The 13,539-nt window shown below is 37.8% G+C and overlaps 1 protein-coding gene across 1 annotated transcript in view; it reads left to right on the forward strand.

The window, feature by feature from the left end:
- Positions 1 to 13,539, forward strand: part of LOC142335913 (phosphatidylinositol 3-kinase regulatory subunit alpha-like) — a 63,045-nt gene that overhangs the window by 18,577 nt on the left and 30,929 nt on the right. Inside the window, exon 5 of the mRNA XM_075384296.1 lies at positions 10,779 to 11,029. Within this exon, the coding sequence (XP_075240411.1) occupies positions 10,779 to 11,029 (251 nt within the window). The remainder of the gene's footprint in view (positions 1 to 10,778; positions 11,030 to 13,539) is intronic.

Below are 13,539 nucleotides of genomic sequence, written 5' to 3' on the forward strand. Positions count from 1 at the left end.
GTGGTTGGGTTTGTTTGCTCAGCTGTTATCTTGTCTAGACATGTTTGCGTGGTGTTTGAAATTGTTCACATTCCAATAAACGGTAATGTATAAGTCATTTATCATTTCAGATTACTTTGATACAGTTTGTCTCCATATATGCATCATTATGGGTAATGTTTTGTCTAAGGATGCTGAGTACAGCGACTTTCATATAGATCTCTCGCTCAATAAAAAACGGCTTGTTAGGGCTGCTGTTAAGACGTATCATACCACTGGCACCTATTTATCCTTGAAATTGTTCAAACGTGATAGTGAACACATCGATTGGGATTTCAATCAAAAAATTACACTTTCGGCGCCAGAGTTTCGGTTGATATGTCAGAACATAGAAAAACTAGAACAAATGCTTGATCAACCAGTTGGGTTGATCAACTCACTTCTAAAACCGGATTCAACTGATGACTCGAAGCGTCCAACAAAACGGGCCGGCAAAACACCAACTCAGCGCCAGAAGATACCAAAAACATCTGTAACAGTCAACGAGGAATCGTAATTTCTATTAAACCTTTTACTTCCTGTCATTGTTTATGCTTTCAACGTTTGTTCATTAGCTTTTTCTTTTTTGTTCGCTATGGTTGAGGCAATGTATGAGAACAGTCCTGAATATTTCAAGAAATTTCAAAAACGTTTCAAGTACAATAATTGTGAGACGGAACCAAAACTTGAAAACACAACAATTGAAAATTATGCCTATGGTTATCATTCATCTGCAACAGTTATCGAAGGTTGTACATTTGGCTCCAATCATTATCATGTTATGTATGAATTCGGTTCGCAGGATGATAATATATTCGATTCTCTTTATGTACCTGCGGTGATACCGTGTCTCGTTAACTGTTTCAAAATACTTATTCAGCCAACGCAAAAAGACTTTGTTAAACGTGGTGCAAAAATTTCACGACTACATGTTGCTGTTGAGTACCTTTCAAAATCAACCTCTTCTTTAGTTACCAAGAACCAGAAAAAACTTCCAGCACCTTTGAGTGAGGCAACAGCGAAATCTATTAGTACTTTTACGGCCAACAAACGTTCTTCTACAGTCCCTGATGTAACTATAAAACGATTTTGCCAGCTTATGCTAGGTGAACACTTCTCAACTCTTTATCAGATAATGGATATTCTGCTTAGTGGCCATGGAAGTTTTGTGCAAGAAACCTCAAACTCTTTCATAACCTTTCAATTTTGTAAAAATTGATATTCAAAAAATGTTGTTGTTTCAAAATTAAATTAACTTTTACTTCATATGTTTCACAAAAGCTAGCAACTCTAATTCATTTACATCAGGTATAAATGGAAATTTCTCACTATAAAAATAATGAACAATATATATGCAAAATAAACCACAAAGCTGAGAGTCTGAGGATTGCAATGGAGACTGAATGTCTCTTCTATGTTCCATGATATCCATCATTATCTCCAAGTCTTTACACTGTTGTAAACGGTTGAAAATATCCTTGTAGGTAGTCAAGGGTAGAGCCAAAGGATCTGCAAAGTATATTATTGGGTATGCATATCGTTTAGCTAGCACTACCCAGTGGGTTCCAATAGAGTTGGATCGTGATGCATTAACAATAATAAATGTGTTGGTTTGTAAGTTCAGAGGATAATTATCAGCTGCATAAACCCCTCTGAATTTGAATTTGAGGTGTTTACACTTTTTCACTTGAAGATGAATTTGATCTTCGTCCATTAGTATGTGATCATGGGAAGAGCGTTTTTAGATGCGTTTCTTGCGGAGTCAATGTAGATCGTAGATGCTTTTTCACCAAGAAAAAATATTTCATCGTTATGAGCTAACGCTGCATCAAACTTGAGTTCAACAGACAAAGATGAATTTGTGAACTCTGGATGAATAAAGTCATGGGTTGCCTCTTGAGTGCTGGTCAGATCAAATACCATTATATAATGGTTTGCGAACTCACTCAGAGGTATTCCATGGCCATTTTCTACATAAGCTAATGCATTCATTGAATTGTAGTACAACCTCTTGTTGTCAGTTGTTGACATTGGAGTTCCAGCCGTTGCAAAACCATTTCGATAAATGGTTATCTCTCTTAAACCAAATTTTTGATAATGGAATGGATTAGCGGTGTTGGTACCGATGAATGCTGTACCAACGCATAATGCAACAATGACTCTTCTGATTGGCTCTTTAGGAAAAATATCCTCATGTTTCCAGCTTTGTTGGCCTGTTGTAGCCAAGAATGTTTTGGTAATTACTTCATTGTATCGGTAAATTGCCGGAGTTTTCAATAATGTCTTCTCAATTGCACCTACAACATTATCTGACACCGTCATCTTCCTGATAAATAAATTAGCCTCATCTATTTTGACCTTGTAGTGTTTTGCTGCGTCTTCACTGATGACAGCAAAGTCATCTTGAGATCTCATTGAAATGCGTAACGTAACTCCACTAACCAAATGTTTCTCACACGAAAAGAAATCACCCGCCAACTTTCCATATAACGTTATACGTGCGGATTGTCGCACTGTTATTTTTCTTATATCTGATATTGCTGCTGGAATAGTGCCCGGGTTTTCCTCATACTCGTAACCCTGACATTTTAGCCAGGTTTTCTTTGCGTCTGTACCGCGAGAGAATTCAGTTTCTATGAAACTTTTGTGTGCATAGTGTCCATTAGCTGTTGAAATTTTGATACCATTTGCAGAAACAGTACAGTCGGCGAAAAGTGAACGAAGGATATTATAAGCAAAATATGGAAGATCACTGGCATTAGCGTCACCAGTTGTGTAGCGCAAATCAGTTCCATCTGTTTGAAGTATTCGACACTTGATCTCCAGGTAAATTTTTTGCAAGTCAATAAAATTGTTGCGATCACCAACAACTTCAAATTCCAATGATGATCCTGAAGGCGAATAAAGCGGTCCTCTTTTTTGCTCGAATGATTGATCAAATGTTACCAGCAAAGGTGGTTTTTCAAATAAGTCTAAAGAACTGTGAGTGGCTTCAGATGGTATCACAACTTTAGTTCGCATTTTTCACTCGCAGAAAAAATCCAGACGACTCCTCTCGGACGGTGTTTCTGAGAAATGATTCTTCTGCTTGAGATTTTTCGTTTTTGGTATGAGCGAGGTCTCGTGTAATGTCGTCTTTTTCGTCTAATTATTTTACGACCTGATGCAATACGTGATTGAAGAGATCCACCTATTTGTTTGCGAGCTGTTTTGGCTACTGTACTTTTCAGTGCTTGTTTTGCTGACTTTCTTTTGGTTGCAACTTCTACTAACTCCGGTGCTCCTTGAACCAATAAATCACGACCAATCTTTTTTGCTGCGGGCCAAAGAAATTTGCGCGCTAATGGCAGAGCAACTCTTCCAATACCTGCAGCAAGGGCTCCAAAACCGCTGCCTCTTTGTCTGTAGTGTCCGGAAAAATGCGGCATTGATTGAGATGCTTGATTGCTGTAGTGTGCCTCCATATTAAATAATTTTTTGAAATTTTAAACTGACTATAACTTTTCCGGTTCCAGTAAAAGGAATTAGTTTTCCAGTTTCGTTTCTCAACTCTACCTGGATGTTCTGAATGTTGTTTGATAATATTGGCTTATAATCCAAATTTGTGTAGGACTTGTGGTGTATGGGTGTCACTGTGTTTATGCTACCGTTTCTCAAACGTCTTTCAGACTCAATGATTTTTATTACCGGAGCTCTCACATCGCCAACGTTCTGATGTTCAATTATATCAATGTGTACAAATATTAACTGTGATCCGCAAGTAATATCAACTGGAAAATCTCCAACATGTCTGTTCAAAGAGTTGCCTGCTTTTTCTGACTTGTAACCAATGTGAATAAAACCATGATTCGAAATATCTCTTATTCCTTTAAAACCAAGAATACTGGGCACTTCTTCATCTTCGAATGACAAACCTTCGTTAGGTCCAAATTTCAAAACCAACTTTTGCATTAGTGTCAAAATCATAGTCAGACTGTTTCAATTGAGCGATTCGAAAAGTTTCTTCCAGAAGCTCTTCTGAACTGTTGTATACACCTTTGCGATTTCTTCGAAGTTGTCCGGTGCGGTTATGTGAAGCATCAAGTTCAGCGCATGAACTGACATACGCAACTGTTTCGGCTGAGTTTACCTTATTGACGTTTGATGGAAATGATATTGAAGCAAGGGCAACTTGCCAATCTCCATCTAACTGTAATGGTTGAGCGAGTTGATTTCGAAACTTGGCCATAGTATTATTGGTAAAAATTGCCATTGATGCATTCGATATCAAATCAATAGTAAATTCTTTATTAATACTCATGTTTAGTCTTCGACAGGAATGACGTTCACTTGGACTAATTCTGGTCCATAAAATTTACCTTTAATTATAACGTTGTTTGCGTCTATAAGGTTTTATGTTGGTGGACTGAGGGTGGCAACCTTGAATACTGTGAAGACTTCGTCTGTGTAATTTTGTTTATAACCTTTCCTAAATATTTCGTCTGGCTTTGCAATCCGAACCAGGTCTCCTTCTTCGTATTTCGGCTTGTACTTTTTTGTGCTAATTGCTAGGGATATTAGAAACGGTTCATGTTTTTTAAAAGTTTTATTAGGTGCAAGTTGGGTAACACGATTAACACGACTGTTTATAGTATTTACAAACTGGGGCAATTCCTTAATATAAGTCCAAGTCCAATTTTCCTCCAGGTATTTGTGAATAATGTTTTTCAGCGATCGAATATTCCTCTCAGCAAATGCCGACTTGGTTTCGTTTTCTGTTGGATATAAATGAATCTCCTTCTTTTCACAAAATGTTTTGAATTCACCTTTAAACTCGGATCCCTTGTCTGTCCAAACCCTTTCTGGTTTTTTCTGCTTTATCTTTTTTTGAACGCTTCAACAGCATCTTTTGCATATAAAGCTTTCGTTGGTTGTACCCGTAGGTATCGCGATAAAACATCAACAGCCACCAGTAAATATTTGACTCCATTGTTGTGTTGCGCAATTTTATCCATATACGCCACATCGACAGACCAGATTTCGTTTATTCTGTATGCTACAGCTTTTAGTCTCGGAAAAGTTTTTCTGAATTGTTTGTATTTTGTGTATAGGGCTTTCGACTGAAGGTAATGAACCACTTTGAATCTTGGTAAACCACTGGCTTTCTTCAAAATAGCAATGCTACCAAAAGCTGCACTACCTTTTGTGTATAATTTGTTCAATTGTTTAACGTGAGAGGAAGTAATTTGTCCACGAGCTAGACGGTTGGATTTCGTCTTTTGCATCTTCAAAGCTTCCTTCATCGTCGCCAGAAGCTTTTGATTCTTCTGTTCTCGAGACTCCTGATTCTTCGTTTTCTGGTTCATCCTCAAACAACTGTAACTTTTCGTTTAGTGATAATTCGTGACTCATTGGAGAAAAATAATTAATTGAAAAGTGAATTGAATCAAGAATGATATAGAATGTTAAATTTTTGAATTATTCACTGGGCAACTGTTTCATGTACCAGAACTCAAACAAATTGAAACCTTTAATATGACTTTTTATCTCTAGTTTATAACAAACGGTTGATGAGTCATTTTCCTCGAACGATGGTTGATTGAAGACTTTTTCAACTTCGGGGTGCTCCAAGACATATAATCGCAACTCATTCGGCATCTCATTAAGTGATAGCTCACGTTCTGGTGGTGTTCTTTTCAATTTAAATTGAGGAACTTTTTTGTCCGCCCATTGCTTCCAACGTGGGATTCGCTGCTTTTTGGGGTACTGAATAGGCTTCTGGTTTGTTTGGTTCATAGCCATAATTGAACTGATTCCGATGTTCTCGAGCTCTGTTTATTTTTTACGTACAGTTGGAAGTGATAGAAATTATCTATCACGGGCAGGAAAGCCCTAAAGCTGTCTTGCTCGTCGGGAGAAAGAGTAATGGTTGCAAAATAACGCTTTGCTGCTGCGCTATAAAGCGAGTTGTAACGCGGTTGTTGTGCTGTGTTTGGCTTATTGTTGAGATAGTTCGCTCGGTTCTGTTGATCACTTAAAAAACTATTCTGTATTGGTGGAGAGGGATCCTGAACTCTGTTGAATATTACAATCGGCTGATCGTCAAGTGGAGTCAAGCAAGTGAATATCTTCAAGTTGTCTGACAGATAAGTTGTTAATGTTGCCGTGTCTTCTCTGTCCATCACTTTGTGTCCACTGTGAAAATATTCTTGCTTTACGTTCCGCGCAGTGATTTGATAATTTTTCGTTTGTTGAACGACAGTTTGAATGATGATAACAGGAGGGAACTTGTTCTTCTGATATTATCTCTGAGGTTCGGGGACAATTTAGATCCTCCAGATTATAAACAGTTTTTTGTAAAAGCTTACTGAGGAGCTCACACTTTTCAATGCCCTTGGCAAAAAAAATTTTTCGTGTGAATCAGAAACTGAAACTCAGACAGATTGTTTTCAAATCACAGTAAGGTATATCACCTTCGTCCCAATCAAGACCGTGTAGGTTAATGGTCAGCCAAATAACAGTTTGTCTATCGTGTGCGGGTATTTCAGCGAATATAAGCGGCGGTTTGAAAAATATTGTATCGTTGTAACTGGAACACAAACTGAGTTCTTTTATAATGAATCCAAGTGACTTGAGTTTGAAACCTTCGAGATCGAGGACAATAATATTTGTGGTTTTGCTGCCAAAATTTTCTAGCATTCCAATTCACGAAACAATTGTGAATGAAAAATTTTCACTGATAGAATGAATAATATTCCTGTCAGGTGTCCAAAAAGACAATTGTTTACTGGTGAGTAATGGAAAGCGTAAACATATCCAGGGCCTTTGCTTTGGCAATCTTTTATAAATCCAGCGGTGTCATGCAATGCAGCATGAAGTCGTAGCACTTTGCTCCGTTTCAATAAAGGATCTAGTCTTGAATTATCAATCCCAATGAAACCACCATAGGGTCTAAATTTAAGTGCTATTTCTCCGTCAACTTCTGGATATAACAGAGAACAAGCAGCTACGAAATATAATTGCCGATAAGATATGTGTGTATAATTTATGTTATCTCTCAGTGATAAAACTTTCTCATGAATGAGCTTGATGTCTTTTGTTCCTATTGTGTTCATTATTTACTGTTTACTGAACTTGAGCGTTTATCGTTTTTGTTTATAAATCTTTCAACTCTGATTGGTTGTCAACTTGAATAATAAATCAAGCACTCCGATTGGTCAATTTATTTTGGAAAGTTTTATGACCCTGAACATGTTTGGGCATGATCTGATGACTCTCCAATTAATATATCATTAATGATTTTATACATCTACTAACAGGTTAGTTGTTTTACTGTTGTTTTCACCAATTTATGTATGCATTTATGGACATAGGTGATTAGGACCATAATTGCGTACATACTTAGGTAAAAACTTGTTTTTCTTGAAATCTGTATGTATGTATGTATGCATGTATGTATGTATGCATGTTTGTATGTATGTATGTATGTATGTATCTATGTATGTATGTATGTATGTATGTGGGTATGTATGTATGTATGTATGTACGTATGTATGTATGTATGTATGTATGTTTGTGTGTGCGTATTTATGCGTGTATGTATGCATGCATGCATGCATTCATATGTATTTATGTTTGCATTAGAGTTAATGTTTTACTTAATGACATCTCATTGGCTCTACCGTTTACAAACAAAAGTTAGAGCACTGAAATGTTCATGTTTATTTGCGAAACACACAAACTGATGAACAAGATTGAGCGTGATATATAAAAATTCATATATCATGTCTTTCAGTTATCAAAAAGTCAGATTGGAAGCAATTTATCTCCACGTGCAAGGTTGGTTCGTTCATGTTATTCGTCTTGGCTTTTGGCATATTTTTGTGCATATGTACTTTCATATAATCTAGAATATGACAGTGCTTATGCACAAAATTTGCATAAAGGATGATTTTTAAGCTTTTATTGTAGCTATGTAATACACAATTATTTTGCTTGATATGCAGAGATGGGTTGGGCATGTGGGTTGAAGTTTGGTTGGGTGTTTGTGATTGGGCGTGTGTGTTACTGGGTTTGGCGTGTGGTTTGGTGGGTTGGGCGTGCGGGTTGGGCGTGTTGATTGAGTGTTGGTGGTTTGGGGTGTGTGGGTTGGGGTGTGGTTGGGTGCGGGTGGTTTGGGGTGTGTGTGATGGCTGGGCGTGTGTTAGTGGGCTGGGCGTGTGGGTAGGTTGGGGTGTGGTACGTGTCGGTGTTTGTGTGCTCTTCGTTTTTTTTGACATAGCATGACGGCGTTGGTCTCAAGGGTATGTAGATCGAAGTTTATCTCATGCTCTAAGACATTAATCAATATTAACAAAAAAATTTAAAACCGCATACACTTGACAAACCTGAGTTTTTTCTCAAAAATTGTTAAAAGTTAAACTTCGGGCCAAAAACTCGATTTGCCAAAAATAACCTTCTAAGGCTTTTATCACTCGCAAAACATGATTCACACCATTTCACATCTAATAGAGACAAAATTTCACCAAAGTTTTTGGACACTATTTTTCAAAAAAAAATTTACAAGTTCCGATCCCCTTATAGGACAAAAATTTCAATTTTTGAAAAAATTTTTCCGACAACTTTTTTTAGTCACAAAACGTGTTTCACACATTTTTACATTGATTAAAGCCGAAAAAACGCAAAAAAGTTATTAGACCCCATTTTTTAAAAAATTCTGATCCCCCTATAGGGCAAAAATTTCGATTTTTTTAAAAAAAATTTCCGACCACTTTTTTCACTCGCAAAACATGTTTCACAACCTTTCACATCAATTTAAGCCAAAAAATCAACAAAAAATTTTTTGAAAAAATTTTCAAAAAATTTTACAAGTGTTGGTCCACTCTTATATGAGGAACAAAAAATTTTTTCAAAATTTGCATCTTCGGCGAAAAAAATAGAGGGGACATTTTTTTCAGATTTTCAAAATTTTCAAGTGTCCCACCCCGTTGTTGTCGGGCCGAGAAAATCAGGCTTCCATAAATGTTCGTCCCCCCGTTATGTAGAAAAGGATCTTCGCCCCGGTGGGATTCGAACCCGGATCTAGTGCATGGGAAGCCGATCTTGTACCATGCAAGGATAGATGGGACATTTGAGAAAAGGATCATTTTCTCAAATGTCCCATCTACCCTTGCATACATGATTATCCCTATCTTATAGCTGTGTAGTGTATACTACGGGGGGGACATTACATGTTTTAAGATAGGGAATAATCATGTATGCAAGGATAGATGGGACATTTGAGAAAAGGATCCTTTTCTCAAATGTCCCTTCTATCCTTGCATACATGATTATTCCCTATCTCAAAACATGTAATGTCCCCCCCCCCCGTAGTATACACTAAACAGCTATGTATACTTCTCTCCCGCATATCACTCTCACATCGAAGCTATATCGTCATTACAACTTCAACAAAAAATCGGCTTATCTTAGCAACAAACTTTTTTCGGAATGAAAGCGATTGAGATCACGCGTAACTTCAGAAGTCAAGCTTGAAAAGGTCACACGAGAGAAAATGCTCTAGAGTAAAAGCGGAAAACATTCAAGCAAAAATTTTGATTAAGAAAAGACACAATCAAGAGCAATTAATGAGCTTCATCGATTAATCGTAGAGTAAAATGATATCACGGAATAACTTTCCCAAACGGAATAAGAGTATACTGTAAGAGAGCCAATTGGTTAGACAAAAACAATTGAGTAAAAAACCGACGGAACCAACCCAGTTGTTACAAACTTTGTTTGAGAACAAGACACAACATCGATTGTCAAGTTATAAAGTAAACGATGAACGGTTCTCGGGTCTATTCTATTCCACCTCCCCCCCACTCCTCCAGCTTAGTGTGCAAATGAATGTTACACCCCTCAGGTGCAAGGGCTAATAACGTTACTGGGGGCTATAGGGCTATTTAACGTTACTATGTAAAAAATATCACGTGCACCTGGGAAATAATACTTGATTTTTTACTCGATTGTTTTTGTCTAATCAATTGGCTCTCTTACAGTATACTCTTATTCCGTTTGGGAAAGTTATTCCGTGATATCATTTTACTCTACGATTAATCGATGAAGCTCATTAATTGCTCTTGATTGTGTCTTTTCTTAATCAAAATTTTTGCTTGAATGTTTTCCGCTTTTACTCTAGAGCATTTTCTCTCGTGTGACCTTTTCAAGCTTGACTTCTGAAGTTACGCGTGATCTCAATCGCTTTCATTCCGAAAAAAGTTTGTTGCTAAGATAAGCCGATTTTTTGTTGAAGTTGTAATGACGATATAGCTTCGATGTGAGAGTGATATGCGGGAGAGAAGTATACATAGCTGTTTAGTGTATACTACGGGGGGGGGGACATTACATGTTTTGAGATAGGGAATAATCATGTATGCAAGGATAGACGGGACATTTGAGAAAAGGATCCTTTTCTCAAATGTCCCTTCTATCCTTGCATACATGATTATTCCCTATCTTAAAACATGTAATGTCCCCCCCGTAGTATACACTACACAGCTATGTATACTACTCGGGAGGGTCCGGGTTCGAACCCCTCTGGGTTTGGATGTTTTTTTTTGCAGTCATGAAACATTTCTAATCAACACCTCTATATTAAACTGCCCCGCATGTCGTTCGAGAGCAATTCGTCCGACGCTAGTCGATTTATGTTCTATGGTATAATTTTTGTAAATGAACTGTTGTGACCAGTGTTTTCAATAGAGACACTCTTTGATTGGTATTCTTGTATTTATTTACAGGTCTCTGGCTTCGTGGGAACGGGGCTGTGACTACCACAGCATCATTGTAAAATTAGTCTATGGCAACTACAGGTTCAAAGATATCTCCTCAATCACTATAAGCAGTCCCAAACACTCCCTCACAATGGGAGGTGTCTCTACGTCTCCTCTAGCATCCAGTACAAGTGGCAGGACTTCCTTTCCACAGTCAATCGGAGGGCTTCTGGACTCGGACAGTACGAGTGGAAGTAGCTTGACTCCTCAAAATTCAGGTACTTGGTTTTGGAACCAATTTGTCAATTTTGGAACTCAGTTTTTGAATCATAAGTTCCGTTTATGAAGCACAAAAGTTTGTGCTGTCACATTGAGTTTATTTTTTCGACCGAGTCACTCATGTAAGCATGAGTACCACGTCAATTTTTTGTGATAATGATAGCAATAATTGTAATATAGCTCATTACAAGGGTAGAAATAGAACGTGCAATAGGCGACTGCATTAGGAATAAAAGAGCTTACGACCAGTCTGGGAATGAGACGCCTGAGGGATAAACAGGTAAAGCCCATCATGGTATGAAGGGAGGTTTAGAGTTTCGCTCCCACCACTGCACCCTCCTCCATCCATAACCACGCCCACACTGCCCTCAAATAAGCTTAAACAAACCTCCTTACGCTGCTGATGAAGCCAGCCGGTCGTTTGAGAGCAATTCGACCGACGTTAGGGTTTAATTGATCTAAAACGAAGTTTGTAGTAATTATATTAGTCCATTGGTCTTTTTACGACTCGAAGCGGACTCTTCATATTCGATGTTTTTTACAATTGTAAGAGGAGTATTGTAATTCTGCTGGGTTTTTCTTAGCTCGAGAGCAATTCTTCCGACATTAGTCGGTTTATTTTTACTGTTTTTGATTTTTTTGATCGATTTTTTTCTTAATGGTTTTCCCAATCCATTCTTAGTTCATTCTAGGCCTAGTTTTTTTTTGTTTGAACCAAATTTTCTTTCCTCGCTAGTGTTTTTTTTTCACATGCGGAATTTTAACTTTGATTTTCTGTTTTATAGCTGCGAAGCTGTAAGCTGAGCGTAGCTATATTGCGGTGCTCTTGGTTTTTTTTTGTTTCGTCGTCTGACGCTCCATTTTCGTTTTACATTTGTTCTAGAACATTCTGTCTCGTCATTGCTTAAATAATTTTTTCGCGCTTGATTTCACGCTTTCTGCGTGACCTAAACTGCGGTTATTCAGAAGTTGTCTGTTGCTAAAACAAAGTTGATTGTCAGAAAAGATTGTATGGTCAGACAGCCGAGTGTTTAAGGCGACTTGCTGTTAATCAGGAGAGAGGATGTTTGAGCCGCGGCAGTGAAACTTTTTTTGCACCCAAAAACAACCTCCTTTGAATTAAACTTGTAAGTTTTATAGGCGGCGGCGATAACTTCTATCAACTCACTTCTGTATCATTTTCCATCTGTATTTTACGGCACGCAAGTCTATTTCGCAGCTATTCCGGCAATCTGCCGGCTATGTTTATTTTTTATCTGATTTGAAAATGGTTTTCTCAATTCACTCATGGTCCGTTCTAGGTCTGGTCTTTTGATTAGTCAATGAAAATTCTTTTAATTGTATGTCAGGACTTGTCCTGCTATGTTCGCTTTACCTTTTGATCCTGTTTTTCGTTTTACATAAGTCACGATTTTCACGTTTGACTTCTGGCTTACCTCACTCACTGTTTTAACTTAATAGATTCTAAATTCTTTCACGCATTGAATTACGCAATGTAGTGAATACGGTCAATGTCAAAAGAGCAAAATCAAAAGAAACGGGATAAACCGATAAAGCCCGGTCATTAAGTCATAGTGCATTAGGTTAGCAAAGTTCAGTATAGATTGTCTAGCACGAGTTGTTTCCGGTTTTCTAACGGCTTTGTTTATAAGGCGATATCTCGCTTCACCAATTTTTCGTCTGACATTTTTTTTTGTTCTCAAAAACATTTCATTCTCAAAAACTGAATGAACAGATAAATCGCGGAGGGCGTTTAGCTGCCGAGCATTTGTCTTAGAGATTTATTAGTCTCCTAAGTGCCCAATTGATCGAAGCTACTGAGGCCACAAAGTCATAACCCCAACCCCTTCCCACCAACCTCCGCTCAAATCTCCCCCCCCCTCCCCCCCTCCCCCCCCCCCCCCCAACCAATAGTTAATGCTAAGCTTCCTATCCTAAGCCCAACCTGCCTGCTACAGAAGCTAACCGCTCATTGATAGTTTGGATAGCAAATCGCGCGACATTAGTCGATTATGTTTGTTGATCTGAAACAGGAAAAAATGCGAGTGGTTTTGCTGCGCAATATTTTTCGATTTTCTGGTGGAATTAGGTATCAGTGTTTGAGTTCATTTTGGGAATCGATAAATCATTCTAATGGGGCAATCGTCCAAAATTTGTCTTCCACATTTTTAAACTTTGCTTTAGTTCACATTTGTGTTACCACAGTTAAGCCTGAATATTATGAAGTGTACAGAGAAAAGAGTGTCGAAAAAGTAGTTTGCTAGTGCAAAAAGTAGTTAGCGTATGCACAGTGACGTAAGTTTTGGAATCGAAACGAGAGTTGATTAAAATCATTGAATGAGTTGATTAAAATCATTGAATGTTGATTAAAATCATTTGTCTGAAACACCAACTTTGTAGCAATTGTATTAGTCATGTGGTCTTTTTATGCGATTTTTCACTTGACCTATTTTTCAGATGACCCTTCTGACTGACTTATCGTCCTCGGGAACGGGACTGGTATCAGTAG

Source organism: Convolutriloba macropyga, chromosome 3, assembly GCF_964194025.1.
Source record: "Convolutriloba macropyga chromosome 3, txConMacr16.3, whole genome shotgun sequence".
Lineage (NCBI taxonomy): Eukaryota > Metazoa > Xenacoelomorpha > Acoela > Convolutidae > Convolutriloba > Convolutriloba macropyga.